The sequence below is a fragment of the Fulvia fulva genome, chromosome 3 (genome assembly GCF_020509005.1).
Source record: "Fulvia fulva chromosome 3, complete sequence".
Lineage (NCBI taxonomy): Eukaryota > Fungi > Ascomycota > Dothideomycetes > Mycosphaerellales > Mycosphaerellaceae > Fulvia > Fulvia fulva.
In genome coordinates, this window is record NC_063014.1 from 6,005,590 (window position 1) to 6,019,700 (window position 14,111).

The 14,111-nt window shown below is 45.8% G+C and overlaps 3 protein-coding genes across 3 annotated transcripts; 1 reads left to right on the forward strand and 2 right to left on the reverse strand.

The window, feature by feature from the left end:
- Positions 1-528: 528 nt before the first annotated feature.
- Positions 529-1,419, forward strand: CLAFUR5_08744 (uncharacterized protein; the record flags this gene model as incomplete). Its single annotated transcript, XM_047907892.1, has 1 exon — positions 529-1,419. One exon carries the CDS (start codon positions 529-531, stop codon positions 1,417-1,419), a length of 891 nt encoding a protein of 296 aa, XP_047759931.1.
- A 447-nt stretch (positions 1,420-1,866) lies between these two features.
- CLAFUR5_08745 (uncharacterized protein) lies at positions 1,867-3,402 on the reverse strand (the record flags this gene model as incomplete). The annotated part of the gene is made up of 1 exon (XM_047907893.1): positions 1,867-3,402. One exon carries the CDS (start codon positions 3,400-3,402, stop codon positions 1,867-1,869), a length of 1,536 nt encoding a protein of 511 aa, XP_047759930.1.
- A 771-nt stretch (positions 3,403-4,173) lies between these two features.
- CLAFUR5_08746 (uncharacterized protein) lies at positions 4,174-4,599 on the reverse strand (the record flags this gene model as incomplete). Its single annotated transcript, XM_047907894.1, has 1 exon — positions 4,174-4,599. One exon carries the CDS (start codon positions 4,597-4,599, stop codon positions 4,174-4,176), a length of 426 nt encoding a protein of 141 aa, XP_047759933.1.
- Between the last annotated feature and the right edge of the window lie 9,512 nt (positions 4,600-14,111).

Consider the following 14,111-nt stretch of genomic DNA (forward strand, 5'->3'; position numbering starts at 1 on the left):
CCACAACGGCCACTAGCAGACAAGAATAGCATCATGACCACATCTCTCGCATCTTCAACGACTCACAACACACGACTCTCTCTTCCACTGTGCCACCACGGATTACTTACCACGTGCTTACTTCTGAGTTGCCGAATGCCAATGCTACCGAATGCACGCAGGATGCATCCTTTGCAGTGCAAGACACTCACTAGTCGGCGCTACTGGAATACGGATGGATCCTACTGCACACGAAAACACAGCAGCATGTCTGCGAATAGATGGCGTTGTGGAAGACATCGCCACATGAGGCACACACCACTACGGCACGGTGGATACATAAGGTCGTGATGGACACGAGGTAGCTGACGATCCGTCTCCAGATACTTCTCGCCACGAGCATAAGCTTGAGTAAGAATACTGCATATCCATTCACTCGATTGCGCATTGACCGGGCGACGCTCTTCATATAAAAATCTTCCATCTCTCGTCTCTTCTCCTACCACCTCACACATTGTCGGGAAGACTTCAAGACTTAGACACATCATTATGAAGTCCACCTTCTTCACCGCAGCAGTCGCTGCCATCACACTAGCCGGCACCACCTTCGCAGCACCCCTCGACAAGCGACAATGCTACATCGACGCAGAAGGCAAGCAAACATGCAGCACAACACCCACATGCACAACCCAACCCGACGGCTCGATCGCCTGTGTCCTCAGAAGAAGTGAAAACGAGCTCGCCAAGCGACAATGCTCCATCGACGAGTCCGGCAAACAGACCTGCAGCACAACACCCATCTGCACAACCCACGAGGACGGCACAATCACCTGTGTCCTCAAGCGTGCCGAGAGCGAAGAACTCGAGAAGCGGCAATGCTGGATCACTGAGGACGGCGAGTCTCACTGTAACGACACTCCCATCTGCACCACCCACGACGACGGCACAATCACATGCGTCCTGAAGCGCAGTGAGGATCTCGCCAAGCGACAATGCTACATCGACGAAGAGGGCGAATCGCACTGCAACGACACGCCCACTTGCACAACCCAGCCAGACGGGACTCTCGCCTGTGTGCTGAAGCGCAGTGCCGACCTCGCCAAGCGCCAATGCTACATCGACGAAGAGGGCAAATCGCACTGCTCCACCACCCCCGTCTGCAAGGAACAAGAAGACGGCACCATCGCATGCGTCCTGAAGCGCAGCGAGCACCTCACCAAGCGCCAATGCTACATCGACGAGCAAGGGGAGCAGAAGTGCGCCACGGAGCCACAATGCTTTGAGAATGAGGATGGGAGTGAGTACTGCGTTCTCAAGCGGGATGTTGAGGAGAAGGTAAGCAAGCGGCAATGTTGGGTTGATGAGGTGGGGAAGTGGGAGTGTGCTACGGAGCCGCAGTGTCATATTGAAGAGGATGGGACGGAGGTTTGTGTCCTTTGAAGATGAGAGGGTGTGATGATGACAGAAATGTGATGACTGAGATGAACGGATGATATGACTTGATTTGATGGAATGGAGGAATGGTTATGCTAATGTGTGGTGGCGGAGTGTCGTTGTATGGGGTTTGTGATATAGATAGATGGATGGATGCTGCGATGCACGTAATGATGACACAAGCCTTCGACGAATTGACGTCTTCTTTGCATCACCTTTTGCCCTCTACGCTCGGTCCCTTGTTGGGAAGGCTGTGTGCTTCCGGGACCGTGGGCGGACGTAGGAAGTCCCGACGGATTGGGACATGAAGTGATTGATGCACGGTGCTGGATGTAATCGACGTCAAGCAACAAGATAACAACGTTCAATGATCCAAGCGGACTGCCAACAAGCACAACAAATCTGATACATACACACGCTCAAGGGACACGCTGCTCACTTCCAACCATACTCTCAGACTTTCTCATCAGCCACGACGGACGTCCCCTCCCTCATCCTCATCTGCGGCAACAACAACGCCTCACTCTTCGCCGCCAGACGATCAGACAGCCGCCTTAGTGATCGCTGGATCTTGCTCTCTTTGTACTCCCCCACGGCTCCCTCCGCGACGTCGACATACTCTGTCGTAGCCGGTTGGGACGTTGTGTAGTGAGACTGCACGTTAGGCTCTTCTGCAAGGACGACACCACTTGCACTTCGGGGGGTTGATTGCGTCGTCTTCTGTTGTACCCTTCTACTCGCCAACACACCCTCCGTACTAGCCTGCATCAACGAACTCGCCAGTCCCAGCCTATCTTGCATCCCCACCATCGCGACTGTGGCGATGATGATGCCTTCGATGTATTCATCGAGATACTGGATATCGTGGGGACGGACGATGTGCAGGATGCCGGCATCTTTCGCCCATGGCGCTGCGCGGGTGTATGTCGCGACGATGTGGTTGGTTTGTGATATGATGAGCTGCTGATTCGGGTATGGTGTCCAGGTGTCGTCGTTCATGTAGCGTTTTGCTTGAGCCATGAGGTCGCCGGTCGTGATGCGTTGTGGTTGAGAGGTGCTGGCCGGGCTTGGTTGCGATGGGTCCGTGGCACTTTGTGCTGGGCGCCATGTACAGCGCGCTCCACCGAAGGAGGGGACCTCAAGAGCGTATTGTGTCGTGAACCAGCCCGAGCATTTCATGAACTTGTCCTCCCGCATAGCGTGGGCTGACCCTTTCCGGTCGATCGCGTCTTCATGAGCTTCAAACGTGATCGTGGGACCACAGCCTGGTAGGATGAACTCTGGGAACTTAATCTCAGCGATCTGGCGTGCTGGGAAATCGCCATCAACTCGGGCTTGGTCTGCTTGGTAGCGATGTAAGCGGCTGGAGTATTTGGATTGGTAGTTCAGGCGCCAATGCGATGCGTTCGTGGATGTGTCGTTGGCTGTGATTGAGAGCGTTGGGTGGTCCGTGAGGGGCCTGCGCCATGAGAAGGTGTAAGAGAAACTATCGATGCTGTCCGTAATCTTGTAAGTATGCGGCGGGGGAGGCAGTACTGCAGCCCTTTCCTGCTTCTCTTGTTGCAGTTGCAGAGCAAGCATCTCGTCGTCGAATTTCGGTCGGACTGGGAGCGCTGGCATATGTTTTAAGTGCTCCAAGGCCATAGAATGCTCCGATGGGACGTGAATGGGTTCTTTGACCGGCAGTGGCGGCGCTTCTGATAGGAGTGGAGCTTGCTTGTACCACACGGCAGCTTCTTCTTGCTGGCGCGCTTTCACATCGTCCTTCGAGACAGTCGCAAGGTTGGTGGAATCTGTTTCGGGTCTGCTTGGCTCCTGGGGAAGTGATGCTGTCTTCTCGTTCAGGCCAGTATGTTGCGGTGTGGCATAATAGAGGTCCCCCTCCTCGTCCGCACCATTGGCCGACGCCTCATATGCCGGGGGAGCTACCTCGACCCATTGCTCATCTTGCTCCTCTCGAGCCGCTTCTTGTGCCTTGCTGTCTGCCATGTTTGTCGAGTAGTATAGTCTGTGATGAATATATGGTATGCTGATGTAACAATCTCGAAGTCGCCGCTGTTCAATGTAAGTACTCCATCTACCCAAGTTGTCCCTCCAAATCAAGAATGCTTCAATCTATACCAAACGACTGCCTACCAAAGCCACCACCATCTTACAGCCTGCTTATAGGTATCCAGTTGCCTACCATGACATTGACGTCGACCCGGGACGCCGGACTGCTACTGCGCCACGCAACACACTCTTGGCATCCTCCAGGCAGAAGCTTTGCATATTTATGCTTCGCATACTCGCTTTTGTGGTGGCGCATGTTTGCGGTCGGAATGCGAGATATGCCGTGCATTGCGCGGCTGCTCTGACGGTGTGTTGGTGATGTTGGAGTCAAAAGCGTCGTCGCATGTTCGGTGGAGTGGGAGCTGTCTCCAGTTTCAGAGCAGCCCTAAGCCCTGGCCTGAAAGCTGAGATGTCCGCGCATATCGCCTCGGCATCGCCACTGCTTCCTTCATCCCTGTTCCTGTTGTCTGTCCTTGTACGGTCCACCTCTTCATGATAAACTTCAGCTCTTGTGTAAGTTTGGTGTTGTTTGAATCGGCCGTGCGGTGTTGTTGATGGTCGACGGTGAGTTGCACCAGCGGAAGTTGCTTTTTTGGACACTTGACGTTGGTCGAACATCAGCTAGCGCGGCCACTACATTGACCAATGAGAGCGTTTGGAACTTAGCACGGCGCAGGCACTTCTTCATCATAGATTCATCAATCATCACTACACATTCATCCTATCAAACAGCTCCCGTGTCTCCTTCCTATCCCCATCTGCCCACTCCGCCACAACCTCAGCACTCTTCTTCCCATCCAGTTCATCCGCCGGCACAACATCTCCATCCACAACGGCATGGCCAGCAACCACCACTTCCCCGGCATCTAGTCGCTTTGGCAGCAGGTATCGCACATCCACATACCTCAGCACACAAGTCATGCCGATGCACAGAACCCAGATCGCGATGCACGACTGCCACCCATACTTAGAGTACGGAGCCTGACTCGCCGGCCAGACCAGAACCTGGCTCCAAGCAGAAATGGCATAGTATCCCGCCACACTAACCCCCACGATGAGGCTGCGCGCTTCTGGATCCTGGGGGATAAGATCGGATAGCCAGGCGAAGATGAGAGGTGCAGTGCCGAGGGCCATGTAATTGATGAAGTAACTCGCATATATCACGTTAGAAGTGTGGGAAGTTATTGTACGGGCTCATGTAGGGTGTTTCAAAAGCAGGTTGTGTATTGCATGTGTCTATCTAGAATGGACAAGTGTTGCTCTTGAAGAGGCTGCAGGTGACTAATCAGTCACCTGATTCTTAGCGTACGTGGCCTCAAGTTTTGATGATGGGATGTTGCCTATGTGCACGCTCGGATCGCGACACACCCCCTCAGCTCGTGCGCTGGAGTGAATGAGCTGATTCCCATGTGATCGCGTGCACCCTGTCATAACTACCCCCCCTACCTATGGCAGTGACGTCAGGCCCTCGGTGTTGCTGCTGCTGCAGTGAGGGTAAGTCAGCTGTTTCAAGTGAAGTGAGCTGAGGTGAGTGAGGTGAGCTTTGTACCCCTTCCCTTATTCCTCACTTTCACTGCTGCCATTGTTACCTATATAATAAAGCATAGAATGTGTGACTGTTGCCGGTAAGATGGCTCAGGTGATAGTCCCGTTGCACGGACTTTCACTTGAGTGTGCAATCATCTCACCCACCGGCAAACATCAAAGGTCCTGAGTTCAATCCAGGGGTAGCCTTAGTCTTATCGTATGCTTAAACATATATTGTCGTCCGCTTAACTTATTGAATTGTCCGATAATTGCTCTATACTAAGTTATTTCGCTCCGGCGAATAGTAAGAGAGCTCGCTCTACCCCTAGGGAGTATAAGATACTAGTTAGTAGCGTAATGTACTAGGCTATCTACAATAGAGCTTGCACTATATAAGGTATAATAGGGCTCTAATAGGTAACACCGGAGTAACGGTGTCGGAAAGTTAAAAAGGCACCTTTAGGGTGCCTTACTTTCTATACTTTTAAAGGCCATTACCTTAGGGTGGTGACACCTTTTTGTTTTAGGCAAGTGTGTACTATATATAAGGTGCGAAAGCAGCGGATAATATAGTGACAAGGTAGTAGTGTTGTTACTAGTAGTAAGTTAGAGGCGTTTCTCGCTTTCTAATTAGACGCGCTACTTTTGTCGCGCGCGTACGCTACTACTAGTAATAGGGGTGTTTCTCGCCCTTACGCTATTAGCTAATAGGAGTCCGAGAAACACCTGTTAATAATAGTACTAGGGCCGTACCGGTGAATAGTAGATACTTTACCCTAGCTTTGTTATTGTCTATAGTATTAGTAGCTACTAGTGGCCGTATTTTACGCCTACTAGCGCTTCTAGAGAGGTGTCCGTAAAGATAAAGCCGTTCGGTGTTCGTTTCGAGATAAGGGACGGCCGCTACTACGGCTTCTTAGGCGTCTGTTAGCCCGTTACCTCCTAATACGGCTATAGAGGGTACTAAGGTACGTAGGTCTACGCCTTCTTTAGCTATATTAAGTAGCTTAACGAAGTGCTTATACTTCTATAGTAGAAGTAGCTTAGTCAGCCCGTCTATAGGTATGTCGTTAGTACTAAGATACTTAATCTCAATGTCTCCGCGCTAGTCTCGCTATCGGAGCTAGTAGTAGTAGATATTAACGTAGCGTAGCTTCGTATTAAGCTTTTGCCCTTATTAGTTAACAAGGCGGATAGTCTACGTATTGTCGTAGTATAAGTAGGTACGCTAATTAAACTAAAGGTATATCTTAGCGAAGACTCGTTCCTACTATATAAGCTCTAAGGCGGCTTACGAAAGCCCGAGTAGCTTAGCCTCTATTAAGGACTTAGTGATAGTGATTTGTTTAGATACCTTATAATCTACTAGTCTACTAAACAGTATAAAGACCTAGCTATTTGAGCTAGTCCTATCATTATTTATGCCGTAGGACGCGTCCGATGCTCTAAAGAACTCGTAGTTACTACCGAGGCGCTCTAGTTAGCTATAAAGGCTAGTAATGTGTTTGCTAGCGCTATATATAAGGCAGAGGTTCTTAGTCTCTAGGAGATAGCGTAAGTACTAATCTATAAGCTTAAGGTGTGTCTTAGTTAGCTTAGTCAGATACTACGATAGTATAGATAAGGAAAAGGCGATATTAGGCCGCGTATATATAGCGGCGAAGTTAAGGGATCCTATACGTTATTAGTACGTAAGGATAGCGATAGAGGTAGGTTAATAACCCTCTAGAACGGTCTAATTAAGGTGTTAATCTACTAGTACTATCGTTTTACGTATATTCGTAGATATACTAAATTTAGCGGCTAGCTTCTTAATATAGTCTTCTTAAGAGAGCTATAGCAAGCGCTTGTTTCTATCGCGCGTAACCTTAATTCCTAGGAACTAGGAGAGATCACCGAGCTCGTATATCTCGTACTTAGTAAGTAGCCGCTGCTTAATATTAGTAGTATAGGCCTTATACTTACGGTAGTAGAGTATAACTAGGTCGTTAACGTAAAAGAAGAACATAACCTTATTATTATAGTAGATACATTCGGAGTCTGATAGGGGTACTAGTCTAAGGGAGGCTAGCGTCTCGGTTAGGGAGTTATACTATAATAAAGGGGACTCCTTTAGACCGTAGAGGGCCTTAACTAGCTTAAGGGCGTGTCTATAGGATAGCCTATCGATTCTAGGAGGTGGTTATAGATATATAGTATATAGTAGGTCCGAGTTTAGGAAGGCGTTAATAATATCGAATTGTTCGGCTTCTAGGTCGAAGCTCGCGGCTATAGTATAGTAGAGGCGGAACATACTTACTAGTAGTATAGCGGCGTATATGTCTAAGTATGTTCCTTACAAATCGCCTCTTACGTATAGCCTAGCCTTAAAGCTCTTTAGTATACCGTACTCGTCTAGTTTATATTTATATACCTACTTAAGCGGTAGTAGTAGCTAAAGTCCCTCCTCTTACTAAGCATCCTGATCCTTCTCTTCCTTTATTACCTATCTAAATGTGCCTATTACTAGGGCTTTAGTAAACTCCTTAGCTATAGCTTCGATCTACTATTAGGAGAAGCGGTGTTTTATAGCGGCTCGGTAGTTAGAAGGTTTAGGCGGAAGGTCATCGCGGTATATAGAGGTAGTAGTATTAATACGCCTTAGAGGGCTATTACCTCTTCGTATAGGGCTTCGATCGCTCTTGTCGCGATAGGCGCGTGTTCTAGGTTATATACCGGATATCTAGCCGATAATTATATTAGCGACTATAATCTAGTATAGTATATAGTAGAAGTAGGCCGTTCGTAGGCGCTTTCTATTCTCTATAACTATATAGTTAGACTCCTCTAGTATGTAGAGCTCTAGCTCTAGGGGAAAGAGTAGTATATTAGACGCGTTATGTGTTAACGCGTCTTCTAGTAGTATAAATATAAATAGATATAGCTCGCGATTAGGGTCCGTATTACCTATAATCTCCTTACGGTCTTCTACGGTAAGGGCATCTATTATCTACTACTATAGGGTATCGTAGTAGTTAGTAGTGTTATGTACTAACTGCTATATATTGTCTTAAGTTACGTGATCTATTACGTACTCGATTTGCCGGTCTTTTTAGTTATATATTACTAACTCGCGGTATTACGGCTAGTATAGTTCTTACCTAAGGAGCTTTTAGTAGGCGTCTCGAGGTTATTAGGTATACGGCTACTAAGCCTATTCTTCTACCCCCTCGGCCTATACTATATCTTGCTCGTAATAAGCGATATATAGGTCGTAGTATTGTTTAGGCTCTTTAGCCGGTTCCGCTATTACGATATTCTTAATAGGGGTTATATACCCTACTATTAGGCATAATAGGTTATTGAATATAGTCTTATCGAAGAGGACGTCCTTAACTCGTATAACCCTATATTTTAATAGGTCCTATACGCGGTAGATGTTAGTAGAGTCGTATCCTATAAGGTAGCCTATAAGCGCTCTCTCTTAGAGTTTCTCGCTCTTACTAGGCTGATCTAGTCTATAGATAAATACGTATATAAGGGAGCTATATACTACTATATGACCTACGTTCGGAATTTGTCCTATTACTAATTCGAATAGGGTCTTCTAGCCCTTTAACTAGATAGGGGATCGCTAGAGGATATACACCGCTACTATAGTATATTCTAGCTAAAGCTTTTCCGGTAATCGTACGTAGATACGAATAGTTCTACTTATAGTAATAATTAGAGCTCTAGCTCTTTCTACTAGGTCCTACGTAGGCGCGTATTCCGCAGTTACGTACTATTTAATCTTATTGTTATTAATGACTAAGCGAAACACCTTCCTAATAGCGGGCTCGTTATTACGGGTAGCCCGCGACCCTCTACTATAGCTACGTCGGCCCGGCTGAACCGCGGACCTTCCGTATCGGGTTAGCGCGACTTAGCTTTACTTTATAACTTCGCCGCGCCTCGCGCTCCTCTTTCGTAGCTTCGTAGAACAATAACTATCTCGTTCGGACCCTATAATACGCGCGCCCTTATAGTTTATTCTACTACCCTACCTAGATCGCGGATCTAGGTAAGGGACGCGTAATAATAGGAATAGACAGAACCGTAGAACTCGAGAACGCGTAGAGTCGTATTAGAATATAGAATATAGTAAGGCGTATAGCGCGTAGATACCTAGAGAACGTAACGTAGCGACATTATTAGTAGGTAGTCGCGCGCTCGTAGATAGTTAGGATATAGGTACCGTTACGCCTCCCCCGAACCTAGACAATATAACTTTATAAATAGCGAACGGCGGTATACTACCGCTACCTAAGCCTAAGGGTAAAAGTAAGTAGCGTATATCTCTTTTCCCCGACCTCTCCTCTTTCCCTTAGAGTTAGATATAGGACGATAACCGGCGGGTTATAGTAGACACCGGTATCGCGCTATAACAAGAGATTAATAAAGCTTACTAGAAGGCCTTCGAGCGAGAAGAAGGTAGTAAGATTGACTTTATAGAACTGTTCGAGCTCAAGCTCGAAGAGAACCTAGGCGGCGACCTAGACGAGGTATATCTATTACTCGACGAGGCAGAACATATTCTCGTATCCGAATACTAGAATGTCACCCTAGACAACCTTACGACCCTTATATCCTAACACCCGAAGACTACCTACGACTTCGTACTATAAGTAGTTAATACGGCAATTACTAAGGGTAGACAACTCGATGTAATAGAGCGTACTAACGACCTCTAGAACACCTAGTACACTACGCTATACACCGAATACGACCGTATCTATAAGATACTACGAAGTGAAGAGCTTATTATATAGAAAATGGTAGTAGATCTTAAGAGCAAGAAGGATTACGACCTAGCTAAGTTATAAGAGCTAGAGAAGAAATATAAGGAAGCTAATAACCTATATAAGCAGTTTAGCGAGATCTACGAGAAGGAGAAGAAGAAGGCACAAGATACTAAGGTGAAGAACTAGGCCCTATAATAAGAAGTCGATAACCTAAAGGCTCGGCTTAAGGTAGGAGACACTATATAGAACGGAGGTAGGGGCCGCTTAGGCCGCCGACCCTCTCGTTCCCGCCTATACGAGACCTTACTCGAGTAGCTATTACGTAGGTATCGCGAAGCTACTAGTAGAGGTAGCGGTAGCGGTAGTAGTAATAACGATAGAGACGACTATAACCGTAGTAACAATAGCCGAGGACGTGATAACGACCGTCCGCGACTAGGACCTAATAATAGTCGTGACTCGAGAATGCGTAATACCCGTACCTAGATACTACTAGTTGACCTTCTAGAACGTCTCTTTACTATTAACCGCACCCTTACTCGCGGTATAGAGATTGGCAAGGGTGTGCCTAACTCTAAGCACTTTAAGAACGATAATGACCCTAATTTTAATAGCTAGTATAGTAGTGTTCTCCTAAAGCTAACTATAGTAACCTTCCGTACTAAGGTAGATAGTCTACGCTTCGTATATAGGTAGACGTAAGGTAATCCTTAGCGAAGTATTAAGCCGAGGATCCCTATGCCTAGACAGTAGTCCTTTAACAAGTTCAAGACTAGAGAAGAGTTATTAGATTAGATAACACGCTAATATAGTATACGTAATAAAGGAACTAAGGCTATAGTTAACATTACTACCTATAAGTAAGAACAAGGCGAAACCTTTATAGCCTTCTATACACGCTACTCGAAGTTACGCGCCTAGATGTTATAGACTAATAAGACCGAGCTTATACTGTTCCGTAACCGACTAAACCGTAAGTACTTTATTAAGACCTTCGGCGACCGCGAAGTCGACCGCCGCCTAGATAGTATATAAGACGTTATCGAGGAGTACACCGTACTAGACGAGAGCTTCTACGAGACAGATCGACTATACCCGTAGAAGGAGCGCCCCCGTAGTAATAGCAACTCGAACGGCAATAGCGGCTAGAACAACTAGAATAACGGTAACGTAGTTACTAGTACCGCTACCGGTATAGTAGGTGCCTTAGTATAGCGCCTACTATAGTACGCTAGTACTAAGAAGAAGGAGGATCTACCGACATATCTATAGGACCTACCTACGCTTAACCGTAAGTAGCGCGAAGACCTTAAGAAGTAGGGTAAGTACTACCGCTACCGTATAGGTTCTTACGTATCGACTAACCCTAAATGCCTAATATATAGGTACGATAGCGACTATTGCCTACCGCGTCTACGTAATACTACGCCGAATCCGAACGCGAACCTTAGTTCCCTAGCCGCCGATCCGTAGTAGGGAAATAGTACGACCGCTACCTAAGCGTAGTAGATAGCGGTTACCCGAACTTCCTAGGACAGAAAGAGTAAAAGATTAAGAGACACGGAATGTAAGAGACGGTAATAGACTATAGTAAGGAGCTTAAGATATCGGTATACGTACTAGATAAACAATAGCTAGCTATATACCCTTACATATTGTTACCCGTAATAATTTAATATAGAAAGGCTCGAGGCCTTATAGATTCTACTTCTACCTCTCTCTTTTTTAACTAGAAATTCATACGCAAATATATAATACCCCTGATCCCTTTGACGTAAAGCCGACGACTAACACTAGGAGATAGAACGGCTACTATACGGCAGATTATATACGCGGCCCTTATAGACGTAGTTATCGGCGATTATTACGAGCAAATATTATACTACGTTACCGACCTCGAATATAATATCGTCTTTAGCCTACCGTAGCTTATAGCGTACAACCTAAACATCTTCTAGGAGATAGGCGAGGTGGCATTTAGATTGGATTACTGCTTTAGTTACTATCTATAGAATAAGACATCGATAATAGTATAATCCCTAAACTATCGCGAGAAGAAGAAGTAGGCACTAGTACGGTACGGACTAGAGCCCTTTACTAGAGAAGTAGCGAGCTTTATAGTAGGAGGGGCGGAGCTAAACGTCTTATTATATAACCTAGAAGACATAGACGATGAAGAAGTAGACTACTAGGGCGTTTCTTAACGCGCGTAGGGAATGTACGCGCACCGGCCTAGGGCTAAGTACTTCTATATTATGCCTACTATACGTAAGAGCGACGACGGAGAGCTTAAGCTAAGTGTAATAGCTACTAATAATCTAGACTAATTCTTAAATAAGCAGTTCAATCACAACCCGAAGGAGAAGTTACCGCCGATATACTACGATATTACGGACGCTTTCTTAGCTAAGGATTATAAAGGACTCCTACCTTACCGACTAGGCGTAGATCATAAGATTTATATTAAGCCTAATAGTCTATAAGAGCTACTATACCGCAAGCCCTACGGCCTAGCTAAGAAGGAGAACGAGGTAGTTAAGAAATAGCTAGATAAGTAAACATCTAAAGGGAAGGTACGGAAAGTAGGGCAAAAGACGAGCTAGTCTCCTATACTAGTACTAGTAGTACGTAAGCCTAGAGGTAGGCTACGTGTTTATATCGACTATAGAGGATTGAATACGATCACTATTAAGAACCGGTATCCGATTCCCTTAATATAAGAGACGCTTAACCGTATATACGGTAAGAAGTACTTTACGAAGCTAGACATTATAGTAGCCTTTAACAAGTTACGGATAGCTAAAGGGCACGAGTAGTTAACGGCGTTTACGATACGATACGGCATCTACGAGTGTCTAGTGCTGCTATTCGGCTTATATAACGGACTAGCATCGTTCTAATTATATATTAACAAGGTCTTATAAGAACACCTAGACGACTTTGTATCGGCCTACCTAGATAACGTACTTATCTTTAGTGACACCTTAGAGGAGCACATTGAACACGTACGGAAGGTTCTTACTAAGCTACGCGATATAGGACTTACAGTAGACATCGACAAAAGCGAATTCTACTAACAGAAGGTAAGGTATCTTAGGCTAATTAGAACCCCTAATAGCATCGAGATAGACCCCGAGAAACTCGAATGTATTTAGATATAGGAAGCTCCTAAGAACCTGAAGGATGTCTAGGCCTTCCTTAGATTTACTAACTTCTATAGGCGGTTTATCGAAGCATTTTCGCGTATAGCTACTCCTCTTACAAACCTAACTAAGTCGGACGGACTAAGCAATCATAAGAACAGAAGGATTTAATAGTCACTAGATTGCTAACGAGCCTTTGACAATTTAAAAGCTACGTTTAGTAAAGCCGGCATGCTCGTATATTATGTACTAGGTAGGGAAACGGTAGTAGAGACAGATTCTTTAGATTTTGTAAACGCCGGCGTACTTTCGTAGTATAACGAGAAGGGTATACTACATCCTATAGCCTTCTACTCAAAGAAGTTGAGTCTATAGGAGTGTAATTATAAAATCTATAATAAGGAACTATTAGCTATTATTAAGGCTTTTGAGGAATAGAGACCCGAGCTCGCCTACGAAGTAGATAATAAGGACTTATAGCTAGTCAAGATTTATACTAACTATAAGAACCTAGAATACTTTATAAAGACAAAGTAGCTAAATCGGCGACAAGCGCGTTAGGCTAAGTTCTTATTATAGTTCAACTTTAAGATAATATACCGTCTAGGACTTTAAGGTACAAAGCTAGACAGCCTAACGAGACGTAGCTAGGACCTTCCGTAGGGGGTGAACGACCCTCGGAACCAGCATTAGTATTAGATATTGCTACCTCCTAAGCGATTCCTTAAGATCGCCTTACTATAGGTAACAGTAGAAGATACGCCGGAAGAAGAGGGACTAGTATAGCTAGACCCTAAAGCTAAAGAGTTTATGCCTATAGAACGAGATACGCCTACTAAATAACCGGCGACGCGTAAAAGTTAATAGGAAGCCGAACTCGAGTATCGAATGTCGACGGCGTACGTAACTAATAACGAGCTTAAGACCGCGATTAAGGACCTATAGAAAGACCGCACTCCTATACTACTATAGAGAGCGAAGATTTACCTAGCACACTATAAAGTAGATAGGAGAAGGACTACCTATTACTACACTTCCTATATATATAGCTTATGTCCCTAGACGATAGATATATTTATAGAGTCAGGAAGGACCGTAAAAATGGCGACGACGACGGCAGTAGACGACCGAGAGCAAGGGGGAGACGAGTGGAGGACGCTCTGCAAGAAGGCGGAAGAGATGGTAGCGGCAGAAGAAGGGAGGTTTCCGGAGA